The 15,134-nt window shown below is 45.1% G+C and overlaps 1 protein-coding gene across 1 annotated transcript; it reads right to left on the bottom strand.

Moving 5' to 3' along the window:
- Nucleotides 1–3,068: 3,068 nt before the first annotated feature.
- ATP4B (ATPase H+/K+ transporting subunit beta) lies at nt 3,069–10,000 on the bottom strand. Its single transcript, XM_074572918.1, has 7 exons — nt 9,889–10,000; nt 8,268–8,396; nt 6,999–7,112; nt 6,007–6,206; nt 4,617–4,673; nt 3,386–3,478; nt 3,069–3,230 (listed from the first exon to the last, which is right to left on the bottom strand). The coding sequence occupies exons 1-7, from the start codon at nt 9,998–10,000 to the stop codon at nt 3,069–3,071; spliced, it is 867 nt and encodes a 288-aa protein (XP_074429019.1).
- Between the last annotated feature and the right edge of the window lie 5,134 nt (nt 10,001–15,134).

Here is a 15,134-nt window from a genome sequence, read left to right as displayed (position 1 = left end):
TATAAATATTCCTAAGAATAGATGGAGGTGTAGGGAGGAAGATGCATCTCAAAGCAACTGCCGTGTTTCTGTTCTCTCTGCGCTGGTGCTCAGCGTGCGTGTGTTTTGTAATACTGCGGTGGCACAGCCCAACACTACGTGAGCAAGGTAACCGTCAAAGCAGCAAAGACTTACACGTGTGTATACATCTGTATAGGTGTACGTCTGCATATGTTCTAGTATGGGGGGGTGTGTACCTGTCTTTCCAGGAGTTGGAGACTTGCAATGGGAGTGCCTAAAAGACTGATAAATGAGGCCAGTTTTAAACTTGAAAACAAAACTGCTGAATTCATTCCTTAACAACGCACTTCATGCTAATGGACAGTTCTTGCATATTATTAATTAATAGAATTATTGCTATTTATATAAAACCGATAGTCTATAACACTCGTACACTAAATAAACTGTGACTATACAATAGCATGGAGCTGCTGGTGTAGGGCTGGCACCGATGGCCAAGGTCCTCGTTAGTCTCCAGGGTGAAGGCGATCAGACTGGAGAGCTCTTCCACCAGAGGAAATGTCTGTCTTCATTTCTCCCCGTCATTGTTGGTGTTTTGTGCGTCTTCCCCCCCGCAACCTAAAAGGGGATTCACCTGCTCCTTAGCTTGGTTTTGCTTTTGCCAGTCACCTCTCTTGTGCCTTGGAGCAGGATGCCCTGCCCATTTTCCTTCCCCTGTGCTTATTTTGGTCTTTATCTTGTAACTTCTGTCGCTTGGATGTCTCCAAAGTGCAGTTCTGCAAGCCTGTCTTTGCTGCTTTGATGGTTTCGTTGCTCACTACATGAAATGCTTGTACGTGGTGTTGGGCTGTGCACCGCAGTATTACAAAATACTCACATGCTGGTCATTCTGCTATTTAAGTGTGCCTGTTTTTCGGTGGTGAGACACTGGAACAGGTTGCCCAGAGAGGTGGTGGAGGCCCCATGCCTGGAGACATTCAAGGCCAGGCTTGATGAGGCTCTGAGCAACCTGATCTAGTTGAAGATGTCCCTGCTTACTGCAGGGGGGTTGGACTAGATGACCTTTAAAGGTCCTTCCAACCCAACACATTCTATGATTTTGGGGTCCAGGCAAGCTAATATTAACTATACGCAGATTAATACATTTAGAGCTTTCACAGAGCTTTCTACTTCAGCTACACTAGCCACGAACCTTGCTCTGTATTACTATTATTATTTGTAATTCCAGAAAAGGAAGAGAATAATCTTGGATGGCTAAAAGTTCGAGAGAAATCTAAATTCAGGGTGACAGACGTTGTACTTAAAGAACCAGTGGACCTGCATACCCTTTTTTTGACCTCAGGATGCATCATCCTTTGGTCGACGTGGGGACACTCCAGTCTTTCCTTTCAATGTATTTATCTCATGAGTCCAGGCTGTCCTGAAGCTGTGGCTATGCGGGTACCCAGCCCAGGGGAAATTTGAGCATCTCCCCATGTTGTGCTGTAAATGCACCATGTAGAGTGTGAGCTCAGAATACTGCATTGCCTGATTCAAACACGCAAATTGTAAACTCTCAATCAAATACAGTCAAGCAGTGAATCTGCTTATGTTAGAGACACCAAGGGAAGAGTTAGTGGGTTTCTTGGCAATGTTTTACTGTTCCGTTTATAGACAACCTTGAATTACTTTTGAGCATAAATGAGTATTTTGTTATCAAAAATATTTTATTATTAAATTGTCTTCCATATTATTTTGGAAAGATGTCCAGGAGAAGACCTGTGTTACAACAAGGATATAAAATTGATTTTCATTCAGTGTCTTAGAAGAGAGGCAAATCCCACTGTAAAAATTGAAAGAGGAAATGCCAGGGCAGAACAAGATCTTACATGAGAATGCAGTTTCTTACAGTTTCTGAAATGCAGAATGCCCAATTTTTCTAACAAGGGCTCAAATACCATTTGTGGTTTTGAAGGGGAAATATTCCTCTCCAGCTGGATTTGTTTTGCAAGCTGTCTGTCTGAATGCCACTGTAGTAAATGAGATTGACCTGATTACATCTTCCCACTTCCTGAAGTGTCCAGGCAGCGAAGGTGTAAACTGATTTCTTCTCTTGAATATCTTTTTTTCTGTGCCGTGTTTATTCTCTGCCTGAAATATCCTGGACTTCTTCTAACGTAAACATACAGACAGAGCAATCCTGTGTATTTGTATCATACGTGGTAAACTTCTCAGGTTTCAGATTCACTGAACAATTCAGTGTTACTTCAGCATCTTCCAGATTATTCCAAGTAACCCGGAACTCATCACTGCAGTCCAGGCTTATTCTACTGGGGAAAAACAACCAACCACTGAAAAACTCTAATAGTTAAATGAACACAGTTCTCCTGGATGTAACGGTATGTTACAGTTTTACCGGTCATTTTTATTAAGTTATACAGAAGTTGTAGGTGGTACAATAAAATCTGTAAGGTAGAGGGCAGATTTCAGATTCACTTCTTTTGCAGTCATTGATCTGTCAACTAAAAAAAGTTTGACTTGGCTGACTAGTACAAAAAAACAATGCACTGGGATACAGATAATTTTAATATACTTTTATAATTTATACATCCTATACAAGAGAGGTTGAGAACTATATTACTTGCTAGTATTTCAAAGTATTGGTTTCTTTTTCTAGCTAGCTAATTATTTCTCAATATCGAAGGTTTAGTATCATACATCAATTATTTATTACGGTTTAGAAAGTGACTTAAAATGATATTTTGATCCTGTACTTATTCTCTTTGAAGGCACAGCTGGGCCGTTTAGAGGAAATTCATTTTGTACAAATACTTGCACGAAGGCAGCAACATACCGTGGCCTTGGAATAGTAAGCTGTGTACATCGAGATAACCCCTATCTCCTTCACACACTGAGAGTGGTATCTTGATTTTTAGCTATCTGGGTCACCTTTCAGTAGAAAATGTCTCTTTGAGCTGTAATTTGCATAAATTTATACGAAAATCATAGTGAGAAAATAAATACGGATGAATGTGATAATAGGTAAGTCACCCTTCACACATGTATTTCAGAGGTGTCTCTGTTGCTGCTCAGTCTTCTATTTTCAATTTAAATTCCACTTTTCCTTCATACGGATCATGAACGTTATCAAAGGTAATTCCAGCTCCAATGATTTTGCACACTATTTTAAGTTCGACGTTCCTTGTGATGTTGAGAAATTTCACAGCTACCAAAGGATTGCTGTAGCTGGGCTAGGAGGAAAGAAAAAGAAGTACTTTAACTTTAGACTACCGGTTTAAAAATAAACGTTGTAAAATTAGCCCCCTCTCTGATTCTTGTGAGATTGGAGAGATGCTCCATCCAAAGATAAAGAAGAAAAACGATACCGAAGTCGATGAGGACGCACCTGTGCCTTTTTTCCGTAGTAGGGGAAGTAGTGCAGGTTGAAGGTCCCGTTCAGGGGGTAGTAGTCCACCTCCAGCGGGCGAGACTCCTCACCCTGTTTGTAAAGCAAGAAAGCAGCTCTGTTGGCCGGGCAATTGTAAGCCAGCCCCGGGCAAGTGTTTTGCAGCTGCTAAAAGCTGCGCAGCGTGGATTAAAACTCCCAAGCTCAGCAGCCTGTTTAGCGCCGGTCTTATTTTTATTTTTCAAACGAAAGTGGAAATGTCCTGCTGTTACTATTGCCAGGAAAAAGCGGCAAGTGTTCTTTTACAGCAGTTGTGAATTGAGTCAACGGGGACCTGCTGAAAAGAGCCTGAAGGGGCTGCTCTGAGGCGTGACCTTCGCTAGCGGGAGCTGAAAGCAAACGGCAAATGTTCTTTGCAGCACGGAAAAACAAATTTTCAGGCGATTTAAAATAAAGCAAACTTTTTTTTTGGTTGTTCCTAGGCTGTCTGCTGGTGCAAGAAATTGCACAGAACTGAGAATATTCCCGGTATTTGGCCAGAATGATCAAGAAAAGTGTGTCTAGGAGATTGAGGGCGATCATCCTCCCCCTCTACTCTGCCCTGGAGAGGCCTCATCTGGAGCACTGAGTCCAGTTCTGGGCTCCCCGGTTCAAGAAGGACAGGGAACTGCCGGAGAGGGTACAGCAAAGGGATACCAAGATGATTAGGGGTCTCGAACACCTCTCTTATGAAGAAAGGCTGAGGGACTTGGGTCTTTTTAGTCTGGAAAAAAAGAAGACTGTGAGGGGATCTTATCAATGCTTAGAAATACTCAAAGGCTGGGTGTCAGGAGGATGGGGCCAGGCTCTTTTCAGTGGTGCCCGGGGACAGGACAAGAAGTAACGGACACAAACTTGAACACAGGAAGTTCCATCTCAACATGAGGAGGAACTTCTTTATTTTGAGGGTGGCAGAGCACTGGAACAGGCTGCCCAGAGAGGTGGTGGAGTCTGTGTCTCTGGAGACATTCAAAACCCACCTGGATGCGCTCCTGTGCAGCCTGCTCTGGGTGACCCTGCTGTGGCAGGGGGGTTGGACTAGATGATCTCCAGAGGTCCCTGCCAACCCTACCATTCTGTGATTCTGTCATTTCCAAAGCAGCATGGTAATATTTCTGCTTGTAATTGCACTTCACTTGCTATCAGAGCTGAAGTGCTTGAAATTTTTTAGGCTCGGACCTCATACACTTACCACGTATGTGCAGTCCACTCTTGGCGCAGTGCCATTGCCAGGGAGAAATTTGATAATCTGAAATCGAAAACGCACATTCACTCATCTTGAAAATTGTTTCAAGGTAAAACCAAACAATTAACTGAGCTTCGGATGCTGCTTAACGTGGTTCTGCCTAAGGCAAACGGATCACCTCACCTATGTACCTGGGTGAAAAAAAAACGTTGTGGCTGGATATTTAGGAATCAGGACTCGGAGCTGCCCGGGATGGGCACTGCAGGGAGGGTCTTTCCTGGCTGCACCTCCTGGCACGTCCAGCTCATTTGCCCCCCTGTACTGCTTGCTTTTGGCCAGGGATCTCTTTTCAGCAGCTGGTTGAGTGAAAATAAAGGAAAAGCTGAATCCCTGTGCTTTTCATCATATGCCTTGTTAGAATACTTTGGCTTTAGCAGAAACTCTTCGTCCCATTTGATCCTACAAAAATAGTGGGGTGGCATCCTGTAGCAGCGAAGATGAAAGGAGGTAAAGCCCCCCCAGGCACTATCCCCGCTCCTTTCCCCTGCCGGGGCTGGCGTGCAGCCTTGCTGAAGGAGGCAAAGGCTTTTCGGGGGGAAAACCCACCGTTTCACCTCTCCTCTCACAGCTGGGCCTTGCACAGGTTCTTAAAAATGTTCATTGCCCGAGTCTAGGTTGCAGGCCCAACCAAAAGTGAAGTGATCTTGTCAGTCAGGAGCTAGTGGAGAATACGAACTCTTCACTTCGTACTGAAATGGAACTAGAAGGCTCGGAATCTTACCTGAAAACAAAACTAAAATGCTTATGCCTTTGTCTATGTTCAGAAGAAATTAAACGAGGCATGCAAGATTACTTTTTTCCTCTCATCCAAAAAAATGCATTGATGGTTTTCACCGAAAAAAAAAAAAAAGCATCCATCAGGTTTGAATTTTGTTTTTATAGGTTCTGCTAAAGATTTTCTTTGCAGCCTGGAGAAATAAGGTGTGCGAGTCGCACCTCTCTGAAATCACAGCAGCTGCTGTCACACCTTCCGCCTTAGCTGAAGGCACAGGACCACAGCATTGCAGAATGGAGGTGTTCTACGTACGACTTTGTCGGATGAGTGCGCTATGAGGTGCTAACAAAACTAAACGAAACCCAAAGCTTCAGAGTCAGTCGGCTTAGGGAGCGCTTTACCCTACGTTATTTTCCTAGGGGTGGTGATCAAGTCTCACTATTTCTTTAGTAACTCCAGAGATGTCTTGGGAAAAGCGCGTGGATTTGTCTTCCCAGTACAGAGCAGAGAGTAGGTACCGTGGCAGCAGACAATGTAGCAGCTCCCGAGCGGGCACTTGAGCTGTCGGGGGTTTTTTTTTGGTGAATTCTTTTCCGTTCAGCACCTTGAGCTTGTACTTACCCTGTTCATTTTTATGATAAAACAGGGTTGTCCTTCTGGAAATCCAAAAGTAGGATCTGTGATGCCAGAGCAGTTCTGAAGCATATCTGAGGTAAATTTGCAGGAGAGTTTTGTTTTATTTGGGCCATCAAAGGTGTCCTGGATGAAGTACGTGTCGCTGGTGCAGTTGATGTTCAGGCGCTGAGCAGCTGGCGTATATGCTAGGTGTGTGAAGGAAGAAAGGAAAATTCCCCTCTGAAGTTTTTCATATATATAAGTTACACATCCCAATATCAGGCTGGAGGTTGTATCATGGGAGACTGTACTTCAAGTGAAGTTGGGGTTAGATGGAATGAGGAAATTTTAAATTGTTTGGGATTTTTTGTGGGGGTTTTTGTTTTGCAATACTGAGGCAAAGCAAAAAAAGAGATCAGATTGAGTTAAGGTGGGCAATTCGTGTTGATAGCTCCATATAAAGTCAATTTCAAATACAATTTTTCTCAATATGTGTGTGAGAAACACAGAAATATGATATTAAGGCTCAAAAGGAATCTAAATGTATTAAGATATAAACAGGCAAATGGAGCACCTAACCTGCTTTGACTGTACTCTCTGATGACATTATGCAACAGCTTCATAAGACTTATTACGGCACTTTGATATTTGTAGTCATGGACAGTATGAGATCAGTTTAATGAGACTAGTTTTGAAGACCTTTTTCCTCCCTCTTCCTTCAAACTTTCTATTGGCCTATTTTATGAAGGCTATTAGGATTAAACACAGTAAAAGCTCTGAAGCAAAGCTCTGCTTTAATAGGCATGTTTACGTGCGTTTGATTTATAGATTCATGAGGGGCTTTGCCCGTCCCTTTCAGAAGGTGCATTTTCCACTCAAAATCTGGGATTTCAAAAGGACAAATAGAAAATGGCAACACTGACTTAAGGTCCTCAGACTTAATATGGGAGATGCGGCAGCACATTTCTTAAATACTATACAGGAAACCTCATTTTTACCTGTCAGAAAAGTCCGAAGAGTTGTCACTAAACCTTCCCAGGTTTTGTTGTCAGACACGTTGTAATAAATTTGTAGTCCTCTATCCCCATAAACGTCGGGTCGTAACGTTACACCTTCATGGGGGAAGAAAAGGGAAGGCAAAGCAGAGGAGAGGTGCCAGGCACAAATTTGTTTATTTAAATTGACAATAGCAATTATGCTTCATCAAGACTCGTTTCTGTACGTGTACGAGATGCCCAGGCTTTGCTGGGGAGGATTTAACCATGTGTGGAAACCTTCTCAGCTGTGAGTTGTTCAACCGAAACCCTAAAGCTTTCGCTGCTGCTAAACTCTCGTCTTTTCACGTATATCCGTGCTGTTATCAGAACAGCTGCAAAATCATTCCAGCAATTGCACTGGATTTCCCCAGGCCTTGTTAAAAATAACAGTTACAATAGTCGCGTCAGGTTAAAGAAACAAATCGTACTGCAGTGTGAGAAATAGCTTTTGGAAAAGCCACGCTTGATATTTTACAGGCATTATTTTGCCAGCAAACACCAAACTTACTGAATATTGGGAAAGGAAACTTCAAAATTCAGCAACAGGCAGCAAGAATAATTTTTAGGGCTACAGCTTTGAAAAAGTCACTTTTTTCTTCCCATTGTAAAACCAAGCCATTACAGGGGTGGAGTTTTAGCAGTACGCACTGATGATTTCTCACTGATACTGTCGTGTCCCTCCCCAGTCTCACTTCGTGTCCCACAAATCTTTATTCCTAATCCCATGTGTCTTTGTCTTACTTTTACTTGCTTTGGCTGCTGGCACATCCCATCCCAGCGGGGAGGGATTCCTGCTCTCACGGGGATTTTCCATGCTGCTGACAAGCGTAGAAATACCCGCCCCCCTCCCCAGGCTGCTCGCCCCAGCTCCCCTCTGTCTTGGCGGGTGCCCCAAAACCCACCGGCCTGCTGGGGGGGCTGCAGCAGAAACCAGGGTTTCCCCAGGGGCTGACCCTTGCCCATGGGGAGAGAAGGTATAGATTTGTATATATTTATATTTTTTTTAATATCTATATATACAAATATATAAAAATGAATAAATGGAATAAATGTGCCGATATTTTTTTTTTTTAAGTGTTTTCAGGCGGAGGTTAAACTTTGCGGGGCTCGCCTGGGGACATTTTATTGAGCTGATTTATTCCATGTTTGTCTCCCCTCGTGCCCGGGCTCTGCCGATGCCACTCAGCCCAGCCCGGCCCCGGGCAGCAGCCGGACGGACCCTGGCAGTACCTGGGGATTTCAGCTGGTCTTGGTAATCCGGCTCGTACGGATTCACTGTCCTCATTAAAGAATAAATGGAGAGCGCGAACAGCCCCGACATCACCACGTAGAAAGCCAGGTAGTACAGGCTGATCCACACTGTGGAAAAAAAAATTAGGGTAAAATTCCATTTTTAAAGCAAGGCGGTGCAGTGCAGTGATCCCTCCGCGGCCGGGACTGTCCCAGCAGGAATAGCCATTGCTTTCCTGCCCTTGGCCTCGGGGAGGTTTTCCCTGCGAAGGGACTGGTGTTTTGGGTCTTTTTCTCTACATCAGAAGAATATTCTCCTAGAAAAATTTCATCTAGGAAAAAAACCCAACCTGATCTAGTTGAAGACGTCCCTGCTTACTGCAGGGGGGTTGGACTAGATGACCTTTAAAGGTCCTTCCAACCCAACACATTCTATGATTCTATGAAAAATTTGGCTGTAAATTTGTCCACTTTTACAAGGATTTTTGAAGTAGTTGGTGGTTAGATCAGATTATTTGAAGCTTAAAATATTGTGTGGCTTCTTGAAGTAACTTCACCTATTAAGACCATTTATCTGCTTATTACACATGGACTAAGTGGCACAGCCGAGGTATTTCTTTGACGAAACCAAGTTGTTCCGTGTGTTATTTGGATGACAGATGTCAGTATTTCAGGTGTGTTGATTTTAGATCCGTATCACCTCACTGCCTTTTACATCTGAAATCATCTGCAGCAAAATGTGTTACCTCACTACTTTATTCTGGTGTGAGATGTAGAACAACGCTGTATTTCTGTCTGTGTGTGCGTAACGTGCCTTACACACCGCTGGTGCCCTACAAGCAGCCAGCGAGTATTTTGGGGGGGCTGTCAGAAACCACTCCCTGTAATCATCGGTGCCTCACAGAATCTCTTCCCTCCAAAGTAGAAGGACTCAGGTTTTGGTTTGATTTTCTGTAAAATTCTCGTTTTAAGAATGGCAGACAAGCTATGCTCAAGGGCATCACGGCAGAAAAAAATCCCCTGGAAACTTGGAGCTGCTCTTACGGTCTGTGGGAAGAGCAGGGACCTTCCTTATGATGGTCAGGGCTGCCCTTCCCAGGATGTAGATCGGAAAACACATCGTCATCGTAGACACAAGTTTGCATTAGCACGCGGGGATAAGAGAGGAGATCTACTGAGCAGACAATAATGTAGAAAGGAATTTCAGAAAAGCAAAACGCGTTTCCAGGGAATTGGGCAAAACCCACCAATTTAGCAAAACTGTCTGTATACCAGAAGCCCCTATAGCTGTCAATGTCAGAACCATACTGTAGTCATCCCCCTTAGCTATTAGTAAGTTAACTCAATGTGTTAAGTTTTGTCCTTTTGAAGTGTTTGATCCAAAATCAGTTTAAAGTCTTCTTACGTTTGCAGGAACTACTCGGATCGATGTTTCGATCTAATTGCCTCAACTTACAGGGCCACTCTAATAGTGGCTGAGAAGCATATATGAGAACCGATCTTTTCAACAATTACAGCACAGCTACCGCTACATGATGTCCCATTCATTAGGATGACCCCTCCCCCCAAGATTTTTAAGCCTCCCAGAAGGAAGAGAAGACTCTTGCGTGTGAAAACCTACCCCAGTTAATTAAGGTCCTTCCCATAAAGAGCTTTGTTTCTGGATTCCAGACAAATCGACGAAAATTTTCCATCCGTTCGCTGCAGGTCTTTTTTTCATTTAAAGTTGCCATTTTCTCACAGAATTTCCCCAAAACGTGTCCTCCTTGGAAACGAAGAAATTCAACTGGTGCCCAAACAGTCGCCCAAGAAAAACGCTTTGGTTTTTATACCTTCTTCTCCGCTGAAGGTCACCGAGATCACTTCCTATACCGATGAAAGCCCCTGCTCACCACTATCAACCTGCAGCAGATACAATTCTTTATAAAGGGTGTTGATAACGCTGGTGCTGAGGCCGGCACAGAAAAGTCAGTTCCTATCAAATGCCCTTCTCCTTTCTCTTGACTGCCTTAGCAGATCGGTGGAGTTACGTGTTTTGCCGAGTGCCCGTAGCGCTTGCGATAGACTCGTTGCGATAGCTCTTATCGGAGCAGATAAAGCGAAGGAGAACTCGTTTCTCTCTCTGGGTTTTCTTTTCCTCGCTTTTTTCAATTAACCTGCAAATCGCAGATATAATTCTCCCACTGCAACCTGTAGCCATCTGCTGGGATATATGGCACTGGATATATATGGATATATGGGAGTGAGAGGGGGAAAAGCGCCGTTTCCCAGAGTGTTTGCCGTGTTGCACAGCAGGGGAAATTAAGGTCAATGTTTTCCTGTTTTCTGTGGGCAATGTTTTTATGTGATCTCTGACGATGCTAACTCAGCTCCAGAGGGTATCCCCACCTTGGTTACTGCCTGTCTCTGCCTGCCTTGTAGGTCTTAATTGGACCCCCGTAATGTTAAACCCCCAAATCACCCAGTCAATTCAGCAGGACCAGGGTTTCATCCCTTTTAACTGGGTGTATTGGTGTGCCCTGCCTTTCACTCACTTCACAGGATGTTGTGGGCAAAATCTTTAAAATGGGCGCAATCTTTAAAATGGGCACATATCTCAGGTTAGCTGAGAGACTAGGGATTATTTGGACGTTGCGACAGCCGTAACTGAGCCCATCAGCTGGAGTAATATGGCAGGGTTGTTCTGTCAGCTAAAAAATGCTGAGTTTCTGAACGTAGAGAGGGATTTATTGTGCTTTTCTGCCTTAGATCAAGCAGTGTGATAGTTTAGCGTAATGGCCACCAATTTGGGGTGATTTAACGTGTTTTCAGATGATGAAATAGGAGTCGGGACCAGTAAAAGAAAAATAAGATTTACAGACATTTGACCAATTTGTATTTCCCATAGAAAGGAGCGGGCAATGAACAAAAAGGTGCTTTCGGTCATTACACCATGAGCTGGCTGATATTTAGGACAAATATGCAGGTTTTTTTTTCAATTTAAAATAAGACAAGGAGATTGGGCAGTGGCCTGAAAATGATGAAAATTAAACAGGTGCCCAGATGTTAAAAGACTTGTGGAGGTTCCCACGTAGAGGTTTCAGAAATGGGATCAGAGGCATGAAGAGGGGAGGGGGAGAAGCAGGGAGGGAAGCAGCGTGTCTTCAACGGGATTTAACTTTTTCTATATTGAACAGGAGCCCCTCGGGTGAATCCGGTGGAGGGGAGCAGCTGGAGTCAGCAGGGGGCAAGCGTCGCTACAGGAGGCGAAGCGGAGCCGCTCAAACCTTAGGAGTTCTTACTCTAACAGAACAGAGGCCAAGGATTTCACCTCTTCTTCTCTCTTATATTATATCCCGCCTGTTCCCATCTATCATTGGCTGGGGAACCTAAAACTCTGTGTAGCGTGAAGGAGACGGTAAAACCGTGAGGGCAGAGCTGCCTGTGGGAGGGCGAGTTCACCGGGACCATGCGGGCAATGGGAGAGGAGCAGCGTCGGCTGCTTTCATCCCAAAGGGGTCAAAGAAATTTGCCAGGATTTGCCTATCACAGAACAGGCGGGAAAATGGCAGCTGAAGGAAAGGAAAGCCAGATTTCAAATGGAGAGGGTGGGCCTGGCTGCTTTTAATGCTGTAACCTGTACATGATCTGCTAATCTAGATTCGCCAGCGCCGGCTACATAAGGCAAGAGTAAGGAAACTAAATGATTCAAGTGGATGATTTAAATTTAATTTCCTTATTTCTAAACTGGGGTTAGTAGTGTTCAGTGAAAACTGAAAATGAAAAGGCACCGAGTTAACAGCAGTATCTACAATAAAAGGTAAGAATAAAGCGGAACAATATGACGGATGGAACCCTGCTCTGACTAGAAGCTCCAAAAACACAAATTAGATAAATGCATTAACTGCATTAATATAAAAGCATAAATTGAATTAGTATAATTTTTTCATATTCTTATTGTATAATGTTACGTACATAATTTCAACTGATGCAGAAATTAAATACATAAATATATTAGAACCAATAAATTACAGAAATGCATTTACATAAAAAACAGAAATAAGAAAAACAAAGTCATATAACAGCAGGCAGTTATATTAAGATGGTTTCTGTCGTAGATTTCTCCTCCGGTATTGGAAATTGTTAATGAAAATGTCAGATATTTCTCAGTGAAAATGAAAGATGTCAGTATTCGGTGAGTGATTCATCAGCAAATATGAGCTGAGAAACTTGCTCATATTGAAGAAATCACCAGGAGATTTGAGCCAGCGGCGAACTTAAAGCCTAGACCTGCTTGTGGATGTGGTGCCCTGTGGGCCACCAGCCAACTGCTCAGGGCAGTCATCCGGTGCTTGTGAACAGGCGCTTCCTATTTGACACTGGGTGGATAACTGCAGAAACAATTTTCATTAAAAACTACATTTCACTTGCATGATTTCTAAATATAATTAAAGAAATGGGATTGGTTAGAAAATAAGTAACTCCTCATCAAGTGCACAACTCCTCCTGGAAGCTGTTTGCAAGCACATGGAAGAGAAGAAGGTGGTTGGGATTTACCAAGGTTGCTCTGTGCCCACCAGCCTGGCTGGTTTCTCCTGTGAGACGAGTGGGCTGGTGGGCAAAGGCGGGGGCTTTCCAATTCGACGTCATCCCATCTGATGTCAGCAGAACTTGCGACGCAGCAGGCAGATGGGGAGCTGTGCATCAAGTGGACCAGGGTGGGTAGATGGTAGCTGGGCAGCTGGGACCACAGCACAGTGATCAGCAGGTGGACATCCATCTGCAACCAGTATGGAGCGGTGTCCCTCAGGGGCCAGCACTGGTGCTGGGGTTGCTTAATGTCCTCATTAACCATGGACACCACGGTGTCGTGGTCGACATGCTGGAGGGTAGGGCTGCCACTCAGAGAGATGTCAATCGGCTGCGGAGGGGCCCTCCAGACCCTCCTCAGCTCAGCAAGGGCAGCAGGACAGCCCCATGGCACAGGACAGGTGGGACAGGACCAGTGGCTGAGGGACAGTGGCGCAGGAGAGGACTTACATGGGCTCCGCTGAACAAGAATTTGACCATAAGTCAGTAGTGCACCCTTGCAGCAAGGAAAACGAACCACATACCAGGCAGCATGAAGAAGAGCGCAGCTGAGAGGCTGAGCAAGGGGTTATTCCCCTTCATCCAGCACCCACCAGGCCACATCTGGGGCTCTGTGTCCAGGGCTTGCTCAGCGGCAGGGGAAGGCTGCAGGGAGATCCTACTGCTGTCTTCGATGGCCTACAGGGAGGTTATAGGGTCAAGCTCTTCTCTGAGGAGCACAGCAAAAGGACAAGAGGCAGCAGACCCAGGTGGCAGCCGAGGAAACTCCAGCGAGCTAGGAGGTGAAAGCTTTTCTCCATGAGGGTGGTCACTGCAGGAACAGGAGCCCCAAGAGGTGGTGCAGTCTCCATCCTTGGAGACACTAAAAACCCAGTGGGGTGCAACGCCACCCCACTTGGTCTACCCTTGGGGCTGGCCCTGCCTTGGGAGGGGGTTGGACTAGGTGACCACCAAAGGTCCCTTCCCACACAGACTGTCCTGTGCATCTATGATCCTAATCTATTTTTAATTAGCAGGATGCGAACCAGAAAAGGACACCTAACGCTGAAAACCTGCGATAGTGTTGTTACATGGCAACACTTTGCGTTTCTGTGTTTGTCACTTTCAGGTCTGTTGCTGGAATTCACGAAAACGAGTGTACACTGCGCCGTCTTCGGTGTCACGGGAACGACATGATGTTGGAGGTCCTACAGTCCCAGCCAGAAAGGACGGAGAACCCGTGCAACAGCCCCGAGCAGCTCTGCTCCTCTCTCCCTGAGAGCTCTCCTGTCGCACAAACTCAGCGTAGCCGTGGGTGTCAAAGCCTTGGTGGCTGCTCTGCATCATGCCCGTCGAACCTCAGCGATCACACACGCCCCACCGCCAAAACCCACGCAGGCATCGTTATTTCCCCTCCTTGTGCAGAGCTGCCAGAGAAGGACTGGTTTTCTACCTGTGGTTGGTGGCCCCTGAGGGCTGTGTGTGAACATCTTCTGACTGCCTCGGGAGAGGCAATTCAGAACAACAGGCCCTGCACCCACGAGCGTGTGTTCTCTGCACAGGGATGACCTCTGCTGAAAAATGCTTAGAAAAAGCTAAACATCACAGGTTTAGGAGGCAGCACATGAGGGCTACGATGTATTAGTAATGTTGTTGTCCTATAAGCACCTGTGCATTGTTAAGTGTTGACTTCTTTGCTATTTCTTTATTTTCTTCTCCAGTTCTAACTGAGAACATAGAAATACAATATTCTATTCCAGGCTACTTCATCCAAATGAGAATTTTTTTTTTTTTTTTTTTTTTTGCAGGTTGATGTCTAATCAAAATCAGGACAAATCACTTGCTTTTGGTTTAGGATAGATTAGTTGGTACGTGCTTGCTCTGTGTGACGCCCTCAGGAGTAGTAATTCCCCCCATTTCTGAGTCCGTCCGCTCAGTCCCTGGGAGCAGGGCTGTGCTCCTTGAGGAGCTCCCATGGCTGCTCCCGTGACGCAGCAGCAGGGTTGGTTGCACATGGGGACGGGGGTTTCCTTGGCAGACACCGCATTGCCCGGCCAGGGAGTCTGTCCCATTACCCTGGCCAGGGCAGAAGACATGCTCAAGCTTAAGCCCCCAGCCTGACACTGAACTGACCCAAAATGGACCAGTTTAAAATTTCAGGAGCTTTTTATTTTTTGCATATTTTGACATTTCAACCTTTTCTCCTGTCAGGTCTGGTTAAAGGCTACAAACTGCTGCCCAGTCTCCCCGTTGTTGCTGCCACTGGAGTCACGGTCCCCCACCTGCCCTCCCTCTCCATCCTCTCCATCTTATTGCCCC

The sequence above is a fragment of the Larus michahellis genome, chromosome 1 (genome assembly GCF_964199755.1).
Source record: "Larus michahellis chromosome 1, bLarMic1.1, whole genome shotgun sequence".
Taxonomy (NCBI): domain Eukaryota; kingdom Metazoa; phylum Chordata; class Aves; order Charadriiformes; family Laridae; genus Larus; species Larus michahellis.
The sequence above is the reverse complement of the archived record's forward strand: the minus strand, read 5'-3'. Positions and strand labels throughout refer to the sequence as shown.